This window comes from Coenobita brevimanus, chromosome 79 (assembly GCF_032717465.1).
Source record: "Coenobita brevimanus isolate Jiangsu-jjx chromosome 79, ASM3271746v2, whole genome shotgun sequence".
NCBI classification, from domain to species: domain Eukaryota; kingdom Metazoa; phylum Arthropoda; class Malacostraca; order Decapoda; family Coenobitidae; genus Coenobita; species Coenobita brevimanus.
The window spans coordinates 17483125-17500830 of NC_137032.1; the positions used below are offsets into that span (position 1 = coordinate 17483125).

At 41.4% G+C, this 17706-nt stretch overlaps 1 protein-coding gene across 1 annotated transcript in view; it reads left to right on the forward strand.

The window, feature by feature from the left end:
* LOC145409044 (outer dynein arm-docking complex subunit 4) overlaps nt 1–17706 on the forward strand; it is a 315075-nt gene that overhangs the window by 179584 nt on the left and 117785 nt on the right. Inside the window, exon 13 of the mRNA XM_080279602.1 lies at nt 15965–16142. Within this exon, the coding sequence (XP_080135728.1) occupies nt 15965–16142 (178 nt within the window). The remainder of the gene's footprint in view (nt 1–15964; nt 16143–17706) is intronic.

The window sequence follows — 17706 nt, forward strand, 5'->3', positions numbered from 1 at the left end:
GGAGTGGATCTGGATGTGTGTGTAGTCTGTGAATCAAGTGTAATCAGCTCGCGCAAGACAACTGGGTGCAAGCATACCTTATTCTATGCGACACTGGTTCAACCACAGCACCCCTTGTGTTCGCCAATGCAGTATGTGGCCAGAAGAACGTTCCCAAAGTTTATTACCCTGGCGGGGCGCGAACCCTCGTTCTTCAGTGTACGAAATCGCACACTTTACCACTGCACCACAGAGGCTCCGATATATATATATATATATATATATATATATATATATATATATATATATATATATATATATATATATATATATATATATATATATAATCTTTCGTTTATATATAATTATTTAGTATATAGACAGATAGACATTAACCCGCGGCGTGCCAGCTATTTTTAGCCCAGTGGGTCGACTCCGTGCCGGCCACTTTTCTGACCTTATTTTTTTGGCTAAAATGACAGATTTTGATGTGAAAAACAACGAATTTCACCATTAAAATACTCACCAAGGCATATAAGTATACAGGTATTCCCTCTCACGCTCACCACGTAGGTGAGAGAATGCCATTTTCTGTGTAAGGTAAACTCAGATATTTATGCTGGGAAGGTATAGCAATATTCAGTACACTTTTCTGATTACTTATTACTTCAACATCTGTCACAATTTGCATGTCTCTCTCACTGTGAATGCATTGTCTTACACTTACTTGAAGATAGGTACAACCTGACTTCACTATGTACAGTCCTGGCACTTACAAGAAGGTATTTACAACTTGACTTCACTATGTACAGTCCTTACACTTACAAGAAAATACAACTTGATTTCACTGTGTATAGTCCTTACACTTGCGTGACAGTATTTACAACATGCCTTCACTATACAGAGCAATGGGTGAGGCACAAAGGCAGAGTGAGGCAGAGCGAGCATGTAGGGGGGAGCGAGTGGGTGTATGGCCTTGACCGCCTGAGGCATAGTAGAGGAACAGTTACCATACATGCCTGGCAATTTTTACCTGTGAATCTTGAAAAATGCGGTCAGTTATGTTTTTAATTTTAAGCCATTTTAAAATGCACTGGCAATGACCACAGATTCTCGTCACTGTTTAAAAACGGCACTGGCACGCGACGGGTTAATATATACAATTATACCGATAGAGTGGTTGGTAGATGTAGGAATATACATACCTAAACACACACACACACACACACATACACACACACACACACATATATATATATATATATATATATATATATATATATATATATATATATATATATATATATATATATATATATATATATAATCCATAATATAACGAACTAATTGGTGCCAGACCCTTGACGTTAAAGCCAAAAGATTGTTATAGCCAAACATCATGCCATTCGGTAATTTCCCAGGCATCGTGGTTTTTACAGAACACAGATCGTTATATATAATTCGTTTTGCCGTACCACTTAATAACATTCAGCTACATCTAAATGACTGTTTTTTCTATACAAGCTCTGTTTACTAACTTAGGTGTTTGTTCCTGCCTTTCAGGAAGTAATTGCACTGTAAATAAAGACTGCAAGCACTCCTTGGATAAATCTATATTCGTTCGTCAACCCCACGCCTGTCGATACTTTCCGCGCATCCATTCTTTTACAGAACAAACTTCGCTAAATGAACATACATAGCATTCGACTAGCTCAAGGTGGTCATTAAAAACGAAATTCGTTAAAAGAGGGCTCGGTATATCGAGGGTTTACTCTCTCTCTCTCTCTCTAATGTTAGAGAAACACACAATACACATGCATACAGTACTGTAGGTATGTGGAAAATTTTTAATGATTTAGCCGGGAATTGAATCGGGGGCTCCTAGGTAGGAACCAGGCACCATGTCGCTATATCATGGCATGATGAATGATTAGCCAAAGGAATTCTATAAAGAATCAGGTAAATCCATTATGGGAGGATATTTAGGAACTCCAAACCCAGATATTGGCACATATTTTAGAGTAATCTGGATTTTTGCTTTGTCCCAGTCAACTTGGCAGGTAACACAGCAATTTTAATATATCCCAGGCAGTACAAACACCTTCCTTTATGTTGGAGAAACACACGTTGTACGTGCGTACATACTTGGAAATTTTTAACATGGTAGCAGGGAATCGAACCCAAGACTCGTATGGGGGGAGCCATTTTATGTATATATATATATATATATATATATATATATATATATATATATATATATATATATATATATATATATATTAGGGTGGTCCTTATTACTATGGGCGAAAATTCATTCTGGAATACTTTGCTGACAGTGTAAATTGTGAGTTTAGGTGTAAATTCTTGAAACACCCAATTATAGCCGAATTGGATTATATTTACTGGTGTCACATCTTACCCAGAATCTGAGTCTAATCGTGTTAATCATTTTTTTTTTTAATGTGAAAAAAGTGTTTTGCTTTACTCTAACGGATGCTACATTCCAGTAATACCTGTTTTTATTTATTTATTAATTTTTTTCAGGGATTTGCCTTTCATTGTTAAGCGCTTATTTACTGTGACTGACGTGATATTGTCAACGCCAGTGATGAAAATCAGGAATAAAACTGAGATGTGGCTTGTTGGCTTACTAAGTGAAAGAGTACTAGGAAGTAAGTTACCTTCTTGTGGAAATGTGTTAGCACGACTTTTCTACCAGATGTGAACAGAAACATGAACACTGAGGTTTTTAGCACGTGTTCTGGGATCAAGTTGGGAAAGGCCCCAGTAATTGATGGAGTGTGTGGTGAAATGCTGTGTTATGGGGGTGAGATTGTAGTGGAGTGGATATGGAAGTTACGTAGAATGGCTTGGGAAGAGGGAAGGGTTCCGGAGGACTGGAAATCAAGTATAATTGTTCCTTTATACAAAGGAAAAAGGGGAGAGAGAAGTATGTGGTAACCATAGGGGTATTTGCCTTCTTAATGTGACTGGAAAAATTTATGGTAGATTACTCATTGATAGGGTTAGGCATATAACAGAGGAGCTAGTTGGAGAAGAACAAGGGGGATTTAGGAAGGGAAAAGGGTGTGTAGATCACATACTTGTTCTAAGATGTTTAGTGGAGAAGTATCTAGAGAAGTGAAAGAAAGTGTATGCTGCCTTTATGGACTTGGAGAAAGCTTATGACAGAATAGATAGACAAGGTATGTGGAAGGTATTGAGAATACATGGAGTGGAGGAGAAATTGCTGAGTGCTGTGAAGAGTACGTACGAAGGAGCTAGGGCTACAGTCCGAGTGGATGGTGAGCTGATTGAGTTCTTTGATCTCAGTGTGGGACTGAAACAGAGTTGTGTGATGTCTCCATGGCTGTTTAATATATACATGGATGGGGTTGTAAAGGAGGTGCAAGGTAGGGCAGTAGATGTGGGGCTGGCTCTAATGAATGGGGGTGAGATTTAAAAGATTCCTGTGTTGTTGTTTGCTGATGATACAGTACTGCTGAGTGAAGATGAATAGGAGTTGCAAGGTTTGGTGAATGAATTTGGGACAGTGTGTAAGAAGAGGAATCTGAAAGTTGATGTAAACAAGAGTAAAGTTATGGTGTTTGAGAGGAATGAAGTCACAGAATGCACGGTGAGGTTGAATGGCGAAGATATGGAGAATGTGAGTGCATTCAAGTACTTGGGTAGTGTGATGAGTAAGGATGGAACCTTGGGGGATGAAGTGCGTTAAAGGGTACAGCAGGGAAGGAAGGTTGTTGGTACACTGAAAGCAGTGATGAGAAATAGGGAGGTGAGTATGGAAGTTATGAAGTCACTGCATGATAGTATTGTGATCCCTACCCTGACGTATGGAAGCGAGGCATGGACCTTGCAAGAGGGAAACAAGTCAATAGTGAGAGCAGTGGAAATGAGCTACTTGTGAGGGCATGTGGAGTGACATGGAGGGACAGGTTGACGAATGAGGAAGTGAAAGAACGTTGTGGGGTGGATGTGGATGTAGTTGAGAAGCTTAGGAGAAATACACTGAGGTGGTTTGGACATGTGGAGAGAATGGAGAATGAAAGAGTGACTAAGAGGGTGTATGTAGGTGAGGTGGAGGGAGGGAGAGGGAGGGGAAGACCGAGGATGAGATGGAGGGATGGAGTTGAGAGGTATATGAGCGCTAGGGGAGAGGGGAGTGAGATGGGGGGAGGGTAGTCAAATGGTGGGTGACAGAGCTACTTGGAGGCGTTTTGTCTTCGGCCACCCTTTGCGGGATTAGGGTGTCGGGATGTAGATAGATAGATAGATAGTTCTGTCTTAGGAACTAGGGGGATTCCTGGAAAGTGCTCGCATGCCTGCATCTGAGTCACGGAATCGTATCCCCAGAATCGAATCACTCTATACAGAATGGAGAAAGTAGCAGAAAAGTAAGAGCCGGAATATAGAAAGAGAGGAGAAGAGAAAGAACTTCCAAGAACAGATGAAAGATCTCTTTGACACTGCGCACACGAATATCATTGACCTTATCAAAAATTGTGAGGATAAAGAGTTTCTCGTGGCTCAGAGAGAGAAAGAGAGACGAGGGTCTATGCTGGGTACTGATATCAAACTCCACCCGAAAGAACGAAGACAGAGACAACAGATTGAACAGGAGAGGGGACAACGTGAGAAATGTCATCGGGCAGTAAGAGAGGAAATAGTGGAGCTGGAGGAAAACCCAACTAGTGATGAAGACGAAGCAGGTGACGATTATACGGATATAGCAGGTCCTTTTCGGCTGCAACTCCTCTTCTGGAACTCCAACGGGCACGAAAAACAGTTGTCACTTCTCCAGTTGCTGCTGCTTTACAGTAGATGGGCATGAGCGTCATCCACGGTGGGGATGGTGGGGGGACATTTCCCCCCCACTTTTCATTCAGGGGTGACAACATACTGATTATCCCCCCCCACTTTTTTCACTGAGTTTTATATACTAGACGCTGGAATGAAGTAACTGACACTTATAATACTATAGAGCAAGGGTGGCTAGACTTGCTTAATTAATGTAAGTGGGATATATTTTGCATAAAGATATTGAGAACCACTTTGATTGAGTCTACCATTCAATTTACAATTTTCTGTAGAGCATGACTGCCCATCAGCTGAATCAGTGTTTATAAAGTGCACTGCGTGAGTCGAAGTCTTTACTATTCATTGTTACATGTAGTTTAGGTAAATTATATCATTACAAATGTGTAGTAATGCCATACAGAAATTTGTGGTGAACGGCTATGCATTGTGGCAGGCATACGAATATATGGTGAAATGATCATCAGAGGCAAGGAAGACAATAGGCTATACTGTAGAGTGTGGTTGCTGACAAACTAGGCATCAGTCAAGCCACACTGTGAGTTTTGTAACCTCCATTATTCAGCACGAATGGGGCATTAAGTTTGTTGAATAAGCGTTTTTTTTTTTTTTTATTAGTTTTTTTTTCTGGCGGCACAAAAGTTGCTCTAGTGTGCGCACAAGATACGGGCTAGACTAATCTAAATAACGAATGACACTGAATGATGAAAGACAACGGTAAAAGTAAATAATAGGTGCTCCCTACTATGGGAAATAGAATGACATGGGAAATCTCTCATATATCTCTCCACTCCATTCCTCCATCTCATCATATAGATGCATTTAATTTTCCCTGGGCCGCTGATCTGATAGGGCGGAAGGGGATTTGATGATGGACAGATGAATGCTAAATTCTGAGATAAGCTGCAGTCATGTTAATATTAAACAAGAGAGAACTAATGTGCCAGATACAGGAGTATACACTGGTAAAGAAGTGCTTAGGAGCCTCGTAAGCATCTTTGTATCTATCTATAGCCAGGCGCCATAATCCCGTAAGGGGTGGCCGTTTGTCTTTGAGTTGTTTTACGGGGATGGGCATTAACCCTCCACCAACCTACTTGCTGACACATAGGGAACACATATGGGTTGGTTATATGCCCAGCATTGTAAATGTTTCCTGGCTTACAGGAAACCATTATGTTTGTCACTCAATGTAAAGCCACCTGCAAAGGAAAGAGGAGTAATAAAAAGTGACAGGAAAGATGGGAGAAATAGGAAGAGAGAGGGTAGACACAGAAAGACAGTGTTAAAGGTGAAGGAATATCATCTCATATTTCATCTGCTATTTAGTCCTGTGCCCTAGTGCAACATGACCAACAAGCCATTTAGTAAACAGTATGTTATGGATTAGACTAACTTCCCAGGCTTAGTTTCCATTGGCTTATCATCGTTACTTTTTCACTGCTGATTTTGGGTAGGGTCAGTGAAGAAGGGAAGCATTACCAGGACAAAATTGAGAATATATGTAACCAGACTGTTGTGAAGGAAGTACTCTGTTGAAGGGAGTATTATGATGAGGGAAGTACTGTGTTCAGGTACTGTACTAAGTTGTCTTGGTGATTTGTGGGTGCTGTACTGGTTTTACTCTAATTTAGCCCAATCCTGCCATCTCTCCATCTTGAATTCTGAGTTGTAACAATAGATTAACACTAGAAAATTATGCTAATCACGAAGAAGTGCTGTGGAATGGATGCATAGCCATACCAGTGTCTTCTTCTATCGTCTAGCTATGTGAAATAATTTGTAAAAGAATGGAAATCTAGGCCAAGTTAATGTAAAAGAACTATAGTTAGGATGATGGTCTTGTCTTGCATGCAGGTTTGAATCTTCAAGAGGTGAACAGAGGTTTTTCCATTGTAATGCTGTTAGGAATGTAGGCTGGTCACTTTCTTTTCTTTTTTTTTAATTCGAGGAAGAAGGAATCCAAGGCCAGTCTGTTTTAGATTATGAAAGCCTTGGGTCCCCACACCTCACAGGGGATAATAAACCCGATACAAATGTTTTATAAAGTCCAAATTTTGAGTTAGTAGAAAATTGCAAAGGAAAGAGATTTTTGTACGTATACTCTGTTCGCTTTAACTAGGTACAGATATCCCATATCCAGCTTAAATATGTGTACTGAGCGTAACACTAGAATATGGTGCTAGTCACAAAGAAGTGCTATGGAGTGCATGTTGAGTCTTGGTAATCTAAGTTCATAATCCTGAAATAGTCATTAAAACAAGGAAACTATATTTTTAATGGTTCTCTTTCGTTAAAAGTCTGTATGTACTGTGCTATATGGCTTGCTGGGTCTGGTTAATAAATGATAAATGAAGAAAAGTGTACGGTAACTACTCCAGACAGCTTGTTTATGATTTGAGATGTAAGTTTTGTTTTCCCTTAATGTCATAAATTCATTTTAATATAGCCTTAGCATGCCCAAATATTGCTGTATAGGCTCGCTTAGCTTGAGAAAATTAGCAACTCCTGTCCCGCAACTTTTAGAGAACAGATGACGCCTGTGGATCGGACCAGGACCAGACCGTGCTGCAGTCAGTCTGGCTTCTGTGACCACATCTGCCTGTGGACAAGATCCAGTATGTATACAGTCAACAGGCAAAGTATCCACCGAAATCGAATCAAGAGTCGGAGGGAATCTGCAGAATGGCTGAAGAAATCATTGCATCCAACTGTGCCACTTGAAGTTTGCTGGGATGGAAAACTAATTCCCTATGTAACGCCTTCCAATTCTCATCTCATGTGGACTTTCAAAGCTTTTGAATGTACCCAGTTTGGAATCAGGGACCGGAAAGGCCATGGCCAATGTCATCATTGAAACATTAAATGACTGGGGTATATGTGGTAGGAATGGCATTCGACATCACTGCCAGCAATACCGGATTCTGAGTAGGAGGATACACCCTTAGTCAACAACAGTTGCACAAGGATCTCTTCCATCTGGCTTGTCGGCATCATATTGTTGTGATCCTTGTTAAAAAGGCTTCACCATTTGCCTTGGACCGTCCTCTGGTCCCGACATTCACATATTCAAGTGTTCAAATCCAAGTAAAATACTATTGACATAACATGCTTTGAGACCTCAAATGACAATGAGGAAATGTCGGTGATTGATAATGGGCAATGTGATGAGCTCACAGCATTTTGTATGAAATAATTGTAAGAATGCCAACCTCGAGATGATTATCGAGAACTGCTAGAACTGTCCATTGTTGTCTTGGGTGGTGTACCGCCCCGTGGAATACGGTTTCAGCGCCCTGGTGCATTGCCACCATGCCAGATAGATGGCTAAAGTTATATACAGCATCAAAGTCTATCTTTTCCATCATCAGACAAACATCACACTGAAGCAAGGCCGAACACTGAAATGGTCTGTTGTGTTCATCATGAAGCAATACCTAAAATCATGGTTCATGGCACCAAAAGCATCTCCAGCTCCAGCAAACGATCTGAGGTTTCTCCAGGAATTGTCACTTTATCTTGATGGGGATATCTCACTTGTCTGTTTGAAAGCATTTGGTAGTGACTTGTGGTATTTGTCAGAGCAATTAGTTGGTTTGGCATTCTGAGCGCATCGTCCTGGGGCTACAGGTAACAAATGCCTTTGCTGAAAGAGAGGTAGCACTGATTCAAAAGTTTAATCCAGGGTTGACCAAGAACGAAGATCAACGGCAGTTTCTTCTCCAGGTCGTTGAGTAACACAGGCAAGTGTATCCAGATGCGAGGAAGGCAACAGCTGGCAGCAATTGCAAGCCATAAAACTAGGCAATAATGAGTGGGAGTTGGGTTCCCATGATACCCCTTCCCCCAGTAAGGGGCTAATACTCTGCAACGAGAGGGACCTAATGTATGTAACCCAATGGCATATTAACATTACGCCATAATAGTATAACTTTAAACATGAAGCGGCACCAGTTAAAATTATGTAATATGGGATGAAAATTTGTATACACCATTTTATAATCAATAGGAACGAAGTCCTGTGGCAGCTGAAGCAAATTTTTCAAGTTGAAAAATAAGGACCAACCTAATATATATATATTTTTTAAATAATGAATGGAGGAAGGAAAAACAAAGGAAATAAAAATAAGTCCATGCGCCTAAAGGCATCCTCCATTCATAACATATTTATAACAACTGGATTTAAATAAAAGTGGATTAAATGTTTGTGGGAAGCAACTCCTGGGAAGTGAATTCCAGAGAGTAGTAGTTTTGGGGATAAATGAATTTTGATAAGCAGAGGTTCTGCATTGCAGGGAAGAGAGTGTGAGTTCATGAGTGGTCCCAGCTGCCCGAGTATTTCAGGAGAAAATGTGAAGGGGGGACACAATTGAAGCAAGTTCCTCAGTGTACTTGCGGTAAAAATATCGGTAAAATAATGCTAAAGAAACAACATCTCTATGTACTGATAATGGAGGAAGGTCCTGCTTAATTGCAGGATTATTGATTAATCTAATGGCCTTATTTTGAATTTTGCCCAACTGCCTCAGTGCAACCGCTCCACATCCACTCCACAGTGGCACATGACTTTTGTATATTGTGGCCATCTGCTTGTCAGTGTTCACGGACTCTGTACATGTCCCATTTTTTTAGAAGCATTTTTGGCAAGGGATTTAACATAAGCTGTCCAGCTAAGGTTGGGGTTTAGCGTAACAGCTAGGATAGCAATTGTAGTGGATGTGGGAATACTGTCATCATTTAAAATTATGTGAGAGTCTAAGACTCTAAGGGATTCTTTCTGTTGGAGAAATTAATGTATTAAGTTTTCCGATCATTAAATAACACCAGATTTGTTTGTCCCCATTGATTAATTTTAGAAAAGTCCTGGTTCAGAGAAATTGCTGTGTTTATTTGGGAATTTGTAATATCAGACTGTATAAAGGAGGTACTAAATGTGAAAAAACTATGGAGGGTCGAGTCATCAGTATATGAGTGTATTGGGTTGTGAGTGACATAGGAGGTCATTTATATGAATAAGGAAGAGGGTTAAGGCCAAAACTGATCCCTGAGGTACGCCAGCATTTATGGAATGATATTGGGAATAAATTCCATCTACCATGACCCGTATTTTTCTACTATGAAGGTAAGATGAAGTTAGAGGAACCAGTAATGCAAGGCCATAGTGTGAGATCTTAGACAATATGGCCTGGTGCCAAACTCTGTGAAATGCTTTTGCAATATCAAGTGTTATTGTGTGTGTTTCACCGTGTTGGTCTGTTGTTTTGTTAATCTGATAGGTAAGAAGGCAAAGAATGTCTAAAGTTGAACGTTCTTGTGTAAATCCATACTGCCGATCATTGACTAATTTATTGATTTTATATGCATGACTATATGTTTGTTAATTAGTGTCTCAGAAACTTTACTGAGAACGGAAGTTATTGCGATTGGTCTATAGTTTAATGGATCAGAAGTTGCCCCATTTCTAGGAACAGGATAGATATTTGCTTCTTTCCAAGAGGTTGGAAAACTTGAGGTACAGATGCATAAGCGAAAAAATTTTCCCAATACATGAGCCAACACTGAGGAGCAATTTTTAAGTACCATTGAAGGAATTTCATCTGGACCAGTAGCTTTGTCTACTGAGAGATCCTGTAATACAGCTTGTACGTATCTGGTGTGAATCTTGAAAGGAGGTATTTGAGGGGAATCAAAATCAAGTACAGGAATATTGTGATTTTCTGTATTTAGGGTTGAGTTTGTTGAAAAAATGCTACCCTTACTGTATAACACGTACTATAATCTATATCCAATAGAAATAAAACGAAGAGATTGACAGACGTGGACAAGATGAATGCTTGGCAGATCCAGGGCTGACTCAGCAAATATTACCTTGTATTCATCCTTCGTTGTGACAGAAATTTACATGACCAAGTAATTACTTGTTCTCACATGGATATCATAGCCATGTTCAGTCTCACTTCTCATACTCTATATCCATTTTAGCCCCTGGACGAGTAAAATAGCAACAGTGTGGAGATAAGTAGTCAAAGAGAGACATAGAGAAAGGGGCAAGACGGGAGTATCCAAGCAATTTGCAATAAATTTTTTACCCGCAAGAATAAAACCAGCAAAAATCTTCGGCATGCTATTTACCCGTCATTGAGCACGAGTCCATTGGCTGGGCTTACACTTTGTCTGACACACAGTGGCCAGTGGAAAAGGCTTTGCCAACACATTTTGCCAACATTGTTGCTCTTGTGTGTGTGTGTGTGTGTGTGTGTGTGTGTGTGTGTGTGTGTGTGTGTGTGTTATGATACTTTAAATTAGTGGGTGGGAATGATAAAAATAAATAAATAAATACAAATTCTATTTAAACTGTTCTCGATTTACATTTTGCATGCCACACTGTAGAAGAAATCTGTGCAATAAAGAGCCTGAAGATGGAAATTGCGCAGATCCTTCTCCAAAGTTTCGAAACACGGAGATCCCCAAGGCCAGTGAGAGGACTACATTTTTTTTTTTTTAAGGCTGAATGAAGCTAATCTCAACTTTAACAGTTTTGCAAGTTAAGGAAAAGAATACTAACCTAGTGGGGTAGGTGTCTCTTCGAACTGTCTAGGAAACTTTACACTGGGATCTAAGAGTAAATACTATGCTAATCATTTTTTTTTTTTTAATATGACTGGCAGTGGAAGAAGAGGATTCAGCTTTCAAACTACAAAGTCTGGAGTCTTGAGAAATGTCACTCATTGTTTAGAGTAATATTAAAGAACCTTTTGTGTGCATCATATCACATCATCAGAAGCTTACTTCTCAACAAGGTGGAGTCAAAAGTTTTTCGTCACATCTACTCTCCTCCTCTCACAGGCTCCCTTCAACCTCTGTCTCCTCGCCGCACTGTTGTATCTTTATTCTTTCGCTACTTCAATGGCCACTGCTCCTCTGAACTGTCTGTTTGCATCCCTCTACCTCTACGACGAGCTTGTAGCACCCGTCTAGCAACAGACTCTCATCCCTTTTGTGCTCACCTCTTTAATGCAAGAGTTAATCATTACTTCCAGTCCTTCATTTACGCAACAGGCCAACTCTGGAACTGTCTCCCTCTGTCTATATTTCCTACTTCCTATGATCTCCAGCCTTTCAAACGCAGTGTGTCCAGGCTTCTCGAAATGAACGGATCTTGAAGAATTTGGGTGTTGTATTGTTTTTGTTTTTTTCCTTGAGAGGAACGGTTTGCGGGCCCCTGGTCCTTGTTCCTTGCATGAAAAAAAAAAAAAAAAAATGGAGTCTGATTCCAATGAACTTCGGTTTACCCTCGACTGTAGCACCAGTCGAGCAGGGCAGTACTCCCGAGGTGGATGGAAAGCTGATGACAGGGAGTGCTGGAGCTCCCGTTTCATCAGCCCTCAGGACTAGTTCCTGACCATCCCCCTTTGCTGAACTTTTTCAGTGTCTCAGTTACACAGAGAGTAGGCCAGCATGCTCTCCAGTACAAATTTCTCTAACTATCTTCAACAAACTACATGCACAGTACACACTACACTTCCTATTCAAAATTCACAAAAATGGCGTCGATTAATCAAGCCTCGGAGTCCCTAGGGGGGAGGACCATAAATGCCCCCACCATCTGCCCCTCTCCCGGTGACGACTCGAGGTGCCTGGAACCACTGTCTGACTCTCTTCTTCTTCATTTCTGCAACATTCGCGGCCTTTCATCTAACTTTCGCTCTGTTGAGCACAACCTCTCCTCCTCTAAACCTCACCTTTTTCGGACGGAGACTCAGCTGACTGAGGCAACTGACAGCAAACCAATTACTGTATCCTCCTACTTTCTCTATACTCATTTCAAAGCCAAAGGTGGCTGTTGTGTATACATACGCAACGACTTATCTTGCTCTCGTGTTCCTGAACTTGATTCTTCTGAATTCTCCACACTCTGGCTTCGGCTTTCCTGTCATTCTCTGACTAAATATATCTGTGCTGTTTACTTATCCCCTAATTCTACTGACTATCAAAAATTCTTCGACTATCTTACTTCTACGATGGAACACATTCTGTCCATTTCTCCTTTCTCTGAAATCTCCATTCTTGGAGATTTCAATGTTCACCACCACCTTTGGCTCTCCTCTCCTTTCACGGATCCACCTGGTGAACAAGCCTACATCTTTTCTATCCTTAATGACCTAGAGCAGCTTGTACAGCACCCTACCCGTATCCCTGACCGCCTTGGAGAGAGCTCCAACATACTTGACCTCTTCCTCACAACTAATCCTTCTGCTTACTCTGTTAATCTTTTCTCTCCGTTGGGCTCCTCCGATCACAACCTTATTTCCTTAACCTGTCCTATCACTCCGGTGCTCCTGTGGACCCTCCAGGGAAACGTCGTCTGTGGCATTTTGGAGCCGCGAACTGGGAGGCCCTCAGGCAGTACTTCTTTGATTTTCCCTGGAATAATTATTGCTTCCATGGCCGTGAGCCATCTGAGTGTGCCTTGCGCATTACGGAGGTTATTCTCTCGGGCATGGAAGCATACATTCCTTTCTCATATCCTTCGACTAACGCAAGAAAGCCTTGGTTTAATCACGCTTGTTCTAATGCTGTCCGCAACAAGGAGAGGGCCTACAAAAGGTACCGGAGCCAACCCACCCCTGAATCACATCATCTTTACGTTTCTGCCCGGAATCGTGCTAAGTCTGTTCTTCGTTCAACTAAAAATAATTTCATCCATACTAAATGCTCTCAACTCTCCAACTCGAATTCTTCCCGCTCCTTCTGGCACCTTGCCAAAAATCTTTCTAACAACTTTACCTCATCATCCTTCCCTCCTCTTTTCTACTCTGATGGTTCTGTAGCTATTTCTTCTACTGATAAAGCAGATCTCTTCGCACAGACTTTCTCCTCCAATTCCACCTTAGACGATTCAGGTGCTGTTCCTCCATCATTTCTCCCCTCTGACTTCCTCATGGCTGACATTAAAATTTCTTCAGTTGATGTATTTTATGCCATCACTGGCCTTAGTACTAACAAGGCATATGGGTCTGATGGGATCCCTCCTGTTGTTCTCAAGAACTGTGCTTCTGTGCGTACACCCTGCCTAGGCAAACTCTTTCGCCTTTGTCTGTCAACTTGTACCTTTCCTTCTTGCTGGAAGTTTGCTCTCATTCAGCCAGTCCCAAAGAAGGGTGACCACTCCCAACCCTCCAACTATCGTCCAATTGCTTTAACGTCCTGTATTTCAAAAGTTTTCGAGTCAATTCTTAATAGAAAAATTTTAAGGCATCTTTCCTATCACAACCTTCTTTCCGATCGTCAGTATGGGTTCCGTCAGGGACGCTCCACTGGCGATCTTCTCACCTACCTTTCAGACTCCTGGTCATCCTCCTTTCAGGACTTCGGCGAAAGCTTTGCCATTGCACTTGACATCTCAAAGGCTTTCGATCGAGTCTGGCATAAATCTTTAATTTCCAAACTGCCCTCCTACGGTTTCTATCCTTCTATCTGTGCCTTCATCGCTAGCTTCCTTTCTGGTCGTTCTATAGCCACTGTTGTAGACGGCCATCGTTCTTCTCCTAGATCTATCAACAGTGGTGTTCCTCAGGGCTCTGTCCTGTCACCAACTCTCTTCCTTTTATTCATCAATGATCTTCTAAGCTGTACATCTAACCCTATCCACTCATACGCTGATGACTCCACCCTTCACCTTTCCATTCGGTTCCCACCAACGCCCATCTCAACAGTTACTTCAAGAAACAAGGGATGAGGCTATGGCACACCTAATGTCTGACTTGGCTCGTATCTCTGACTGGGGTAAAAATAATATGGTTGTCTTTAATGCATCTAAGACTCAGTTCTTACACCTATCAACCCGACAAAATCTTCCACACGTATACCCATTAATGTTTAATAATATTCAGCTTAATCCTGCATCATCCTTGAACATGCTTGGGGTTTCATTTACTCGGGACTTATCTTGGAAAGATCATATTACATCTCTTGTAAAATCTGCTTCCAAAAGATTGGGTGTGCTAAGCCGACTCCAGCTCTTTCTTTACCCCTGCACAATTGTTGTCTCTATACAGGGTTTTATCCGCCCCTGTGTGGGTACAACTCTCATGTGTGGGGAGGCTCCCCACACACAGCTCTTCTCAATAGGGTGGAGTCAAAGGCTTTTCGTCTCATTAACTCTCCTCCTCTTACTGACTCCCTTCAACCTCTGTCTCTTCGCCGCACTGTTGCATCTTTATCTCTTTTCTATCGCTACTTTAATGGTCACTGCTCCTCTGAACTGTCTGCTTGCATTCCTCCACCTCTACGACGTGCGCGTAGCAACCGTCTGGCAGCAAACTCTCATCCCTTTTCTGTCCAACTCTCTAATGCAAGAGTTAACCGTTACTCCCAGTCTTTCATTTATGCAACAGGTCAGCTCTGGAACTGTCTCCCTCTATCTGTATTTCCTGCTGCCTATGATCTCCAGTCTTTCAAACGCAGTGTGTCCAGGCATCTCAAAATGATCGGATCTTGAATTTGGCTCTCTATTGTATTTTGTTTTTCTCTTGGAGGGAACTGTTACTGCGGGCTCAATGGCCTTTGATTCCTTCTTCCTCGCATAAAAAAAAAAAAAAACAGAGAGAGAGAGAGAGAGAGAGAGAGAGAGACCAAAAGATATTGGTACCTTAAGACACTGACAGGCAGATGAATGGACACTTGGCGTACAAAAATTTCGTGGGTGATTACAAAAGTCAAACAGCTCAAAAACGACACTTCCTCTCCCACCAACATAAAAGCGCCATGAGTATCGGGGAAATTCAGATCTGGAACACTTCAAAAGTTAGCCGACTGTGTACATATTCGGCTGCAACTGCTTCTAAACAAAATAGAACAGGCCATTAAACAATAGGTACACGGTCAATGAACACACTGTTTTTCTTAGTCTCTGCCATACTACCCGTACTTTCCCAGGTATTAAGTAATTCACATTAGAACAATGAAAAATTTTTCATAATCACCTATCAACACTTGACATAACAGTGTAAAGTTGAACTGTTCATCTAATGAAATTAGATTCATCTCATAAGTAATTTTCCTTTTTTTTATCGTTTTGATCGCGTCTTGCTCCAATTTTTTTTTTCACTCATGTTAATCTCTTTCTCTCTCTCTTCGCTTGCCGCAGATGTGGGAGCTCGGGTGCTGGAGGCTGAGCAGCTGCTGGCCGAGGTGCGGGCAGCGGGCGTGGGCGGCCGTGTACTGTGTCGTCTGCTGTTGGGTGTGGGCGTGGCCCTGCCCCGCTGCGACCGCCACCAAGACGCTGTGGCCGTGCTCACTGATGCTGTCCACATGGCCAGGGCCAGGTACTGTACCATGACCACACATGGCCAGGGCCAAGCACCGTACCTTCTAATGCATGTCCACGTAACATGTAACAGGCGTCCACACAAAGTGTGGAACGTGTCCGAGCGAGCGAGCGAGCAAGTCAGGCAGTGCTGAATATTGTCTCATGTGGCTCATCATCCTTTGATTTCCTGACCTGAAAATACTAAAAGGAACTTATTAGATTACACCAAAAATATTCCCTCACAATTCCTAAAACCAATACTACACATGTGCAATAAAAACTGTAACACTGAGTTCTTCATCACCAGTCACAAACATAAAAAAATAGACAATTGATGGTTCAAACTTTTCCAAAATTGTAGTGTGAGTGGTTGTTACAGAAATGGCAGGATTCCAACAATGAAATGTCCGGTCACCATTTAAGCAATTGATATTTGATTTCAATACTTGACGAAACGTAACAAATACCTAATTTGCTCACCTGACATATTACCGCAGTTGTCTTCACAAAGACAGCAACTTGCTAAGCTGTACACCGTAGTAAAAGTATTCAGATGCTGACTTTGCTTTTTGCCCACTCACAAAAACTACTTTCACCAAGTCTTTTGGTGCGCTCCGACTCGAATCAGAAATCAGAAATACAGAGTTTCTTTCGTCGATCAGGGTATTTCATTTGTTTGACTCGGATTCAGTCAAAAATTTCCAAAACAAGCCAAACAGAAGGTATTATTTGCTTTGAAAAGGCAAAACCTAGTTGCTGTCAGCAATCGTCGGAAAATACTGCCGAGCTACTCACGCAACTTTAGACCGTTACTTCTTGTGCAGCCAGCGTAACGCTAATCTGCCTTAAAAAAAAGTCATTTCCTCGATTTCTGAAAACTATTGGGAATTATGGGTTGTGTATGAAATGAAAATAATTGAGGATTTTTGTGTAATTTTCAAATTGGTGTCTATCTTTCTTGTAACTTCAAAATTGGCTGAGGTATACACAAAAGTTCGCTACTGTACTACAGAGTTTTCCTCCCAAACCCTGCCCCCATTTCTCGTTGATGCGATATATCTTTCACTCCAGTATATATGTCGGGGGTCCAAACGGTGACTAAATTTGGTGTTCAAGCGAATGAAGCGAGAGAGAACAATTATTCTTTCTCTCTACATGACCCCAAAACATATGGCCATGTGATGTATCCCCTTGTCCTTCCATCTAATATACTATAATCCTGTGTGTGTGTGTGTGTGTGTGTGTGTGTGTGTGTGTGTGTGTGTGTGTGTAATGCAGCTAAAACTGGAAAAAGGATTTTGATGAAACTTGGCAAGGTGTTTAGAACTGGGTCCTTGAAGGGTCAGTTTCAATTTCCTGTCAGTTAATATAATCTGAAGGGGTATTTTAGTCCCTAATACATGTCCTCATTGGTGTTATAATATGAACACGTGGAAGAGGCGGCGGATCATTTCTGTGGAATTTTTCATACATTATTAGAGAAAGAGAGAGAGAGGGGGGGGGGTTGTGTACATCTATATTCAGATTATTACTTCACTGAGGCTACGAACAGACAATTTTAGTTAGCAGAAACTGGTGGT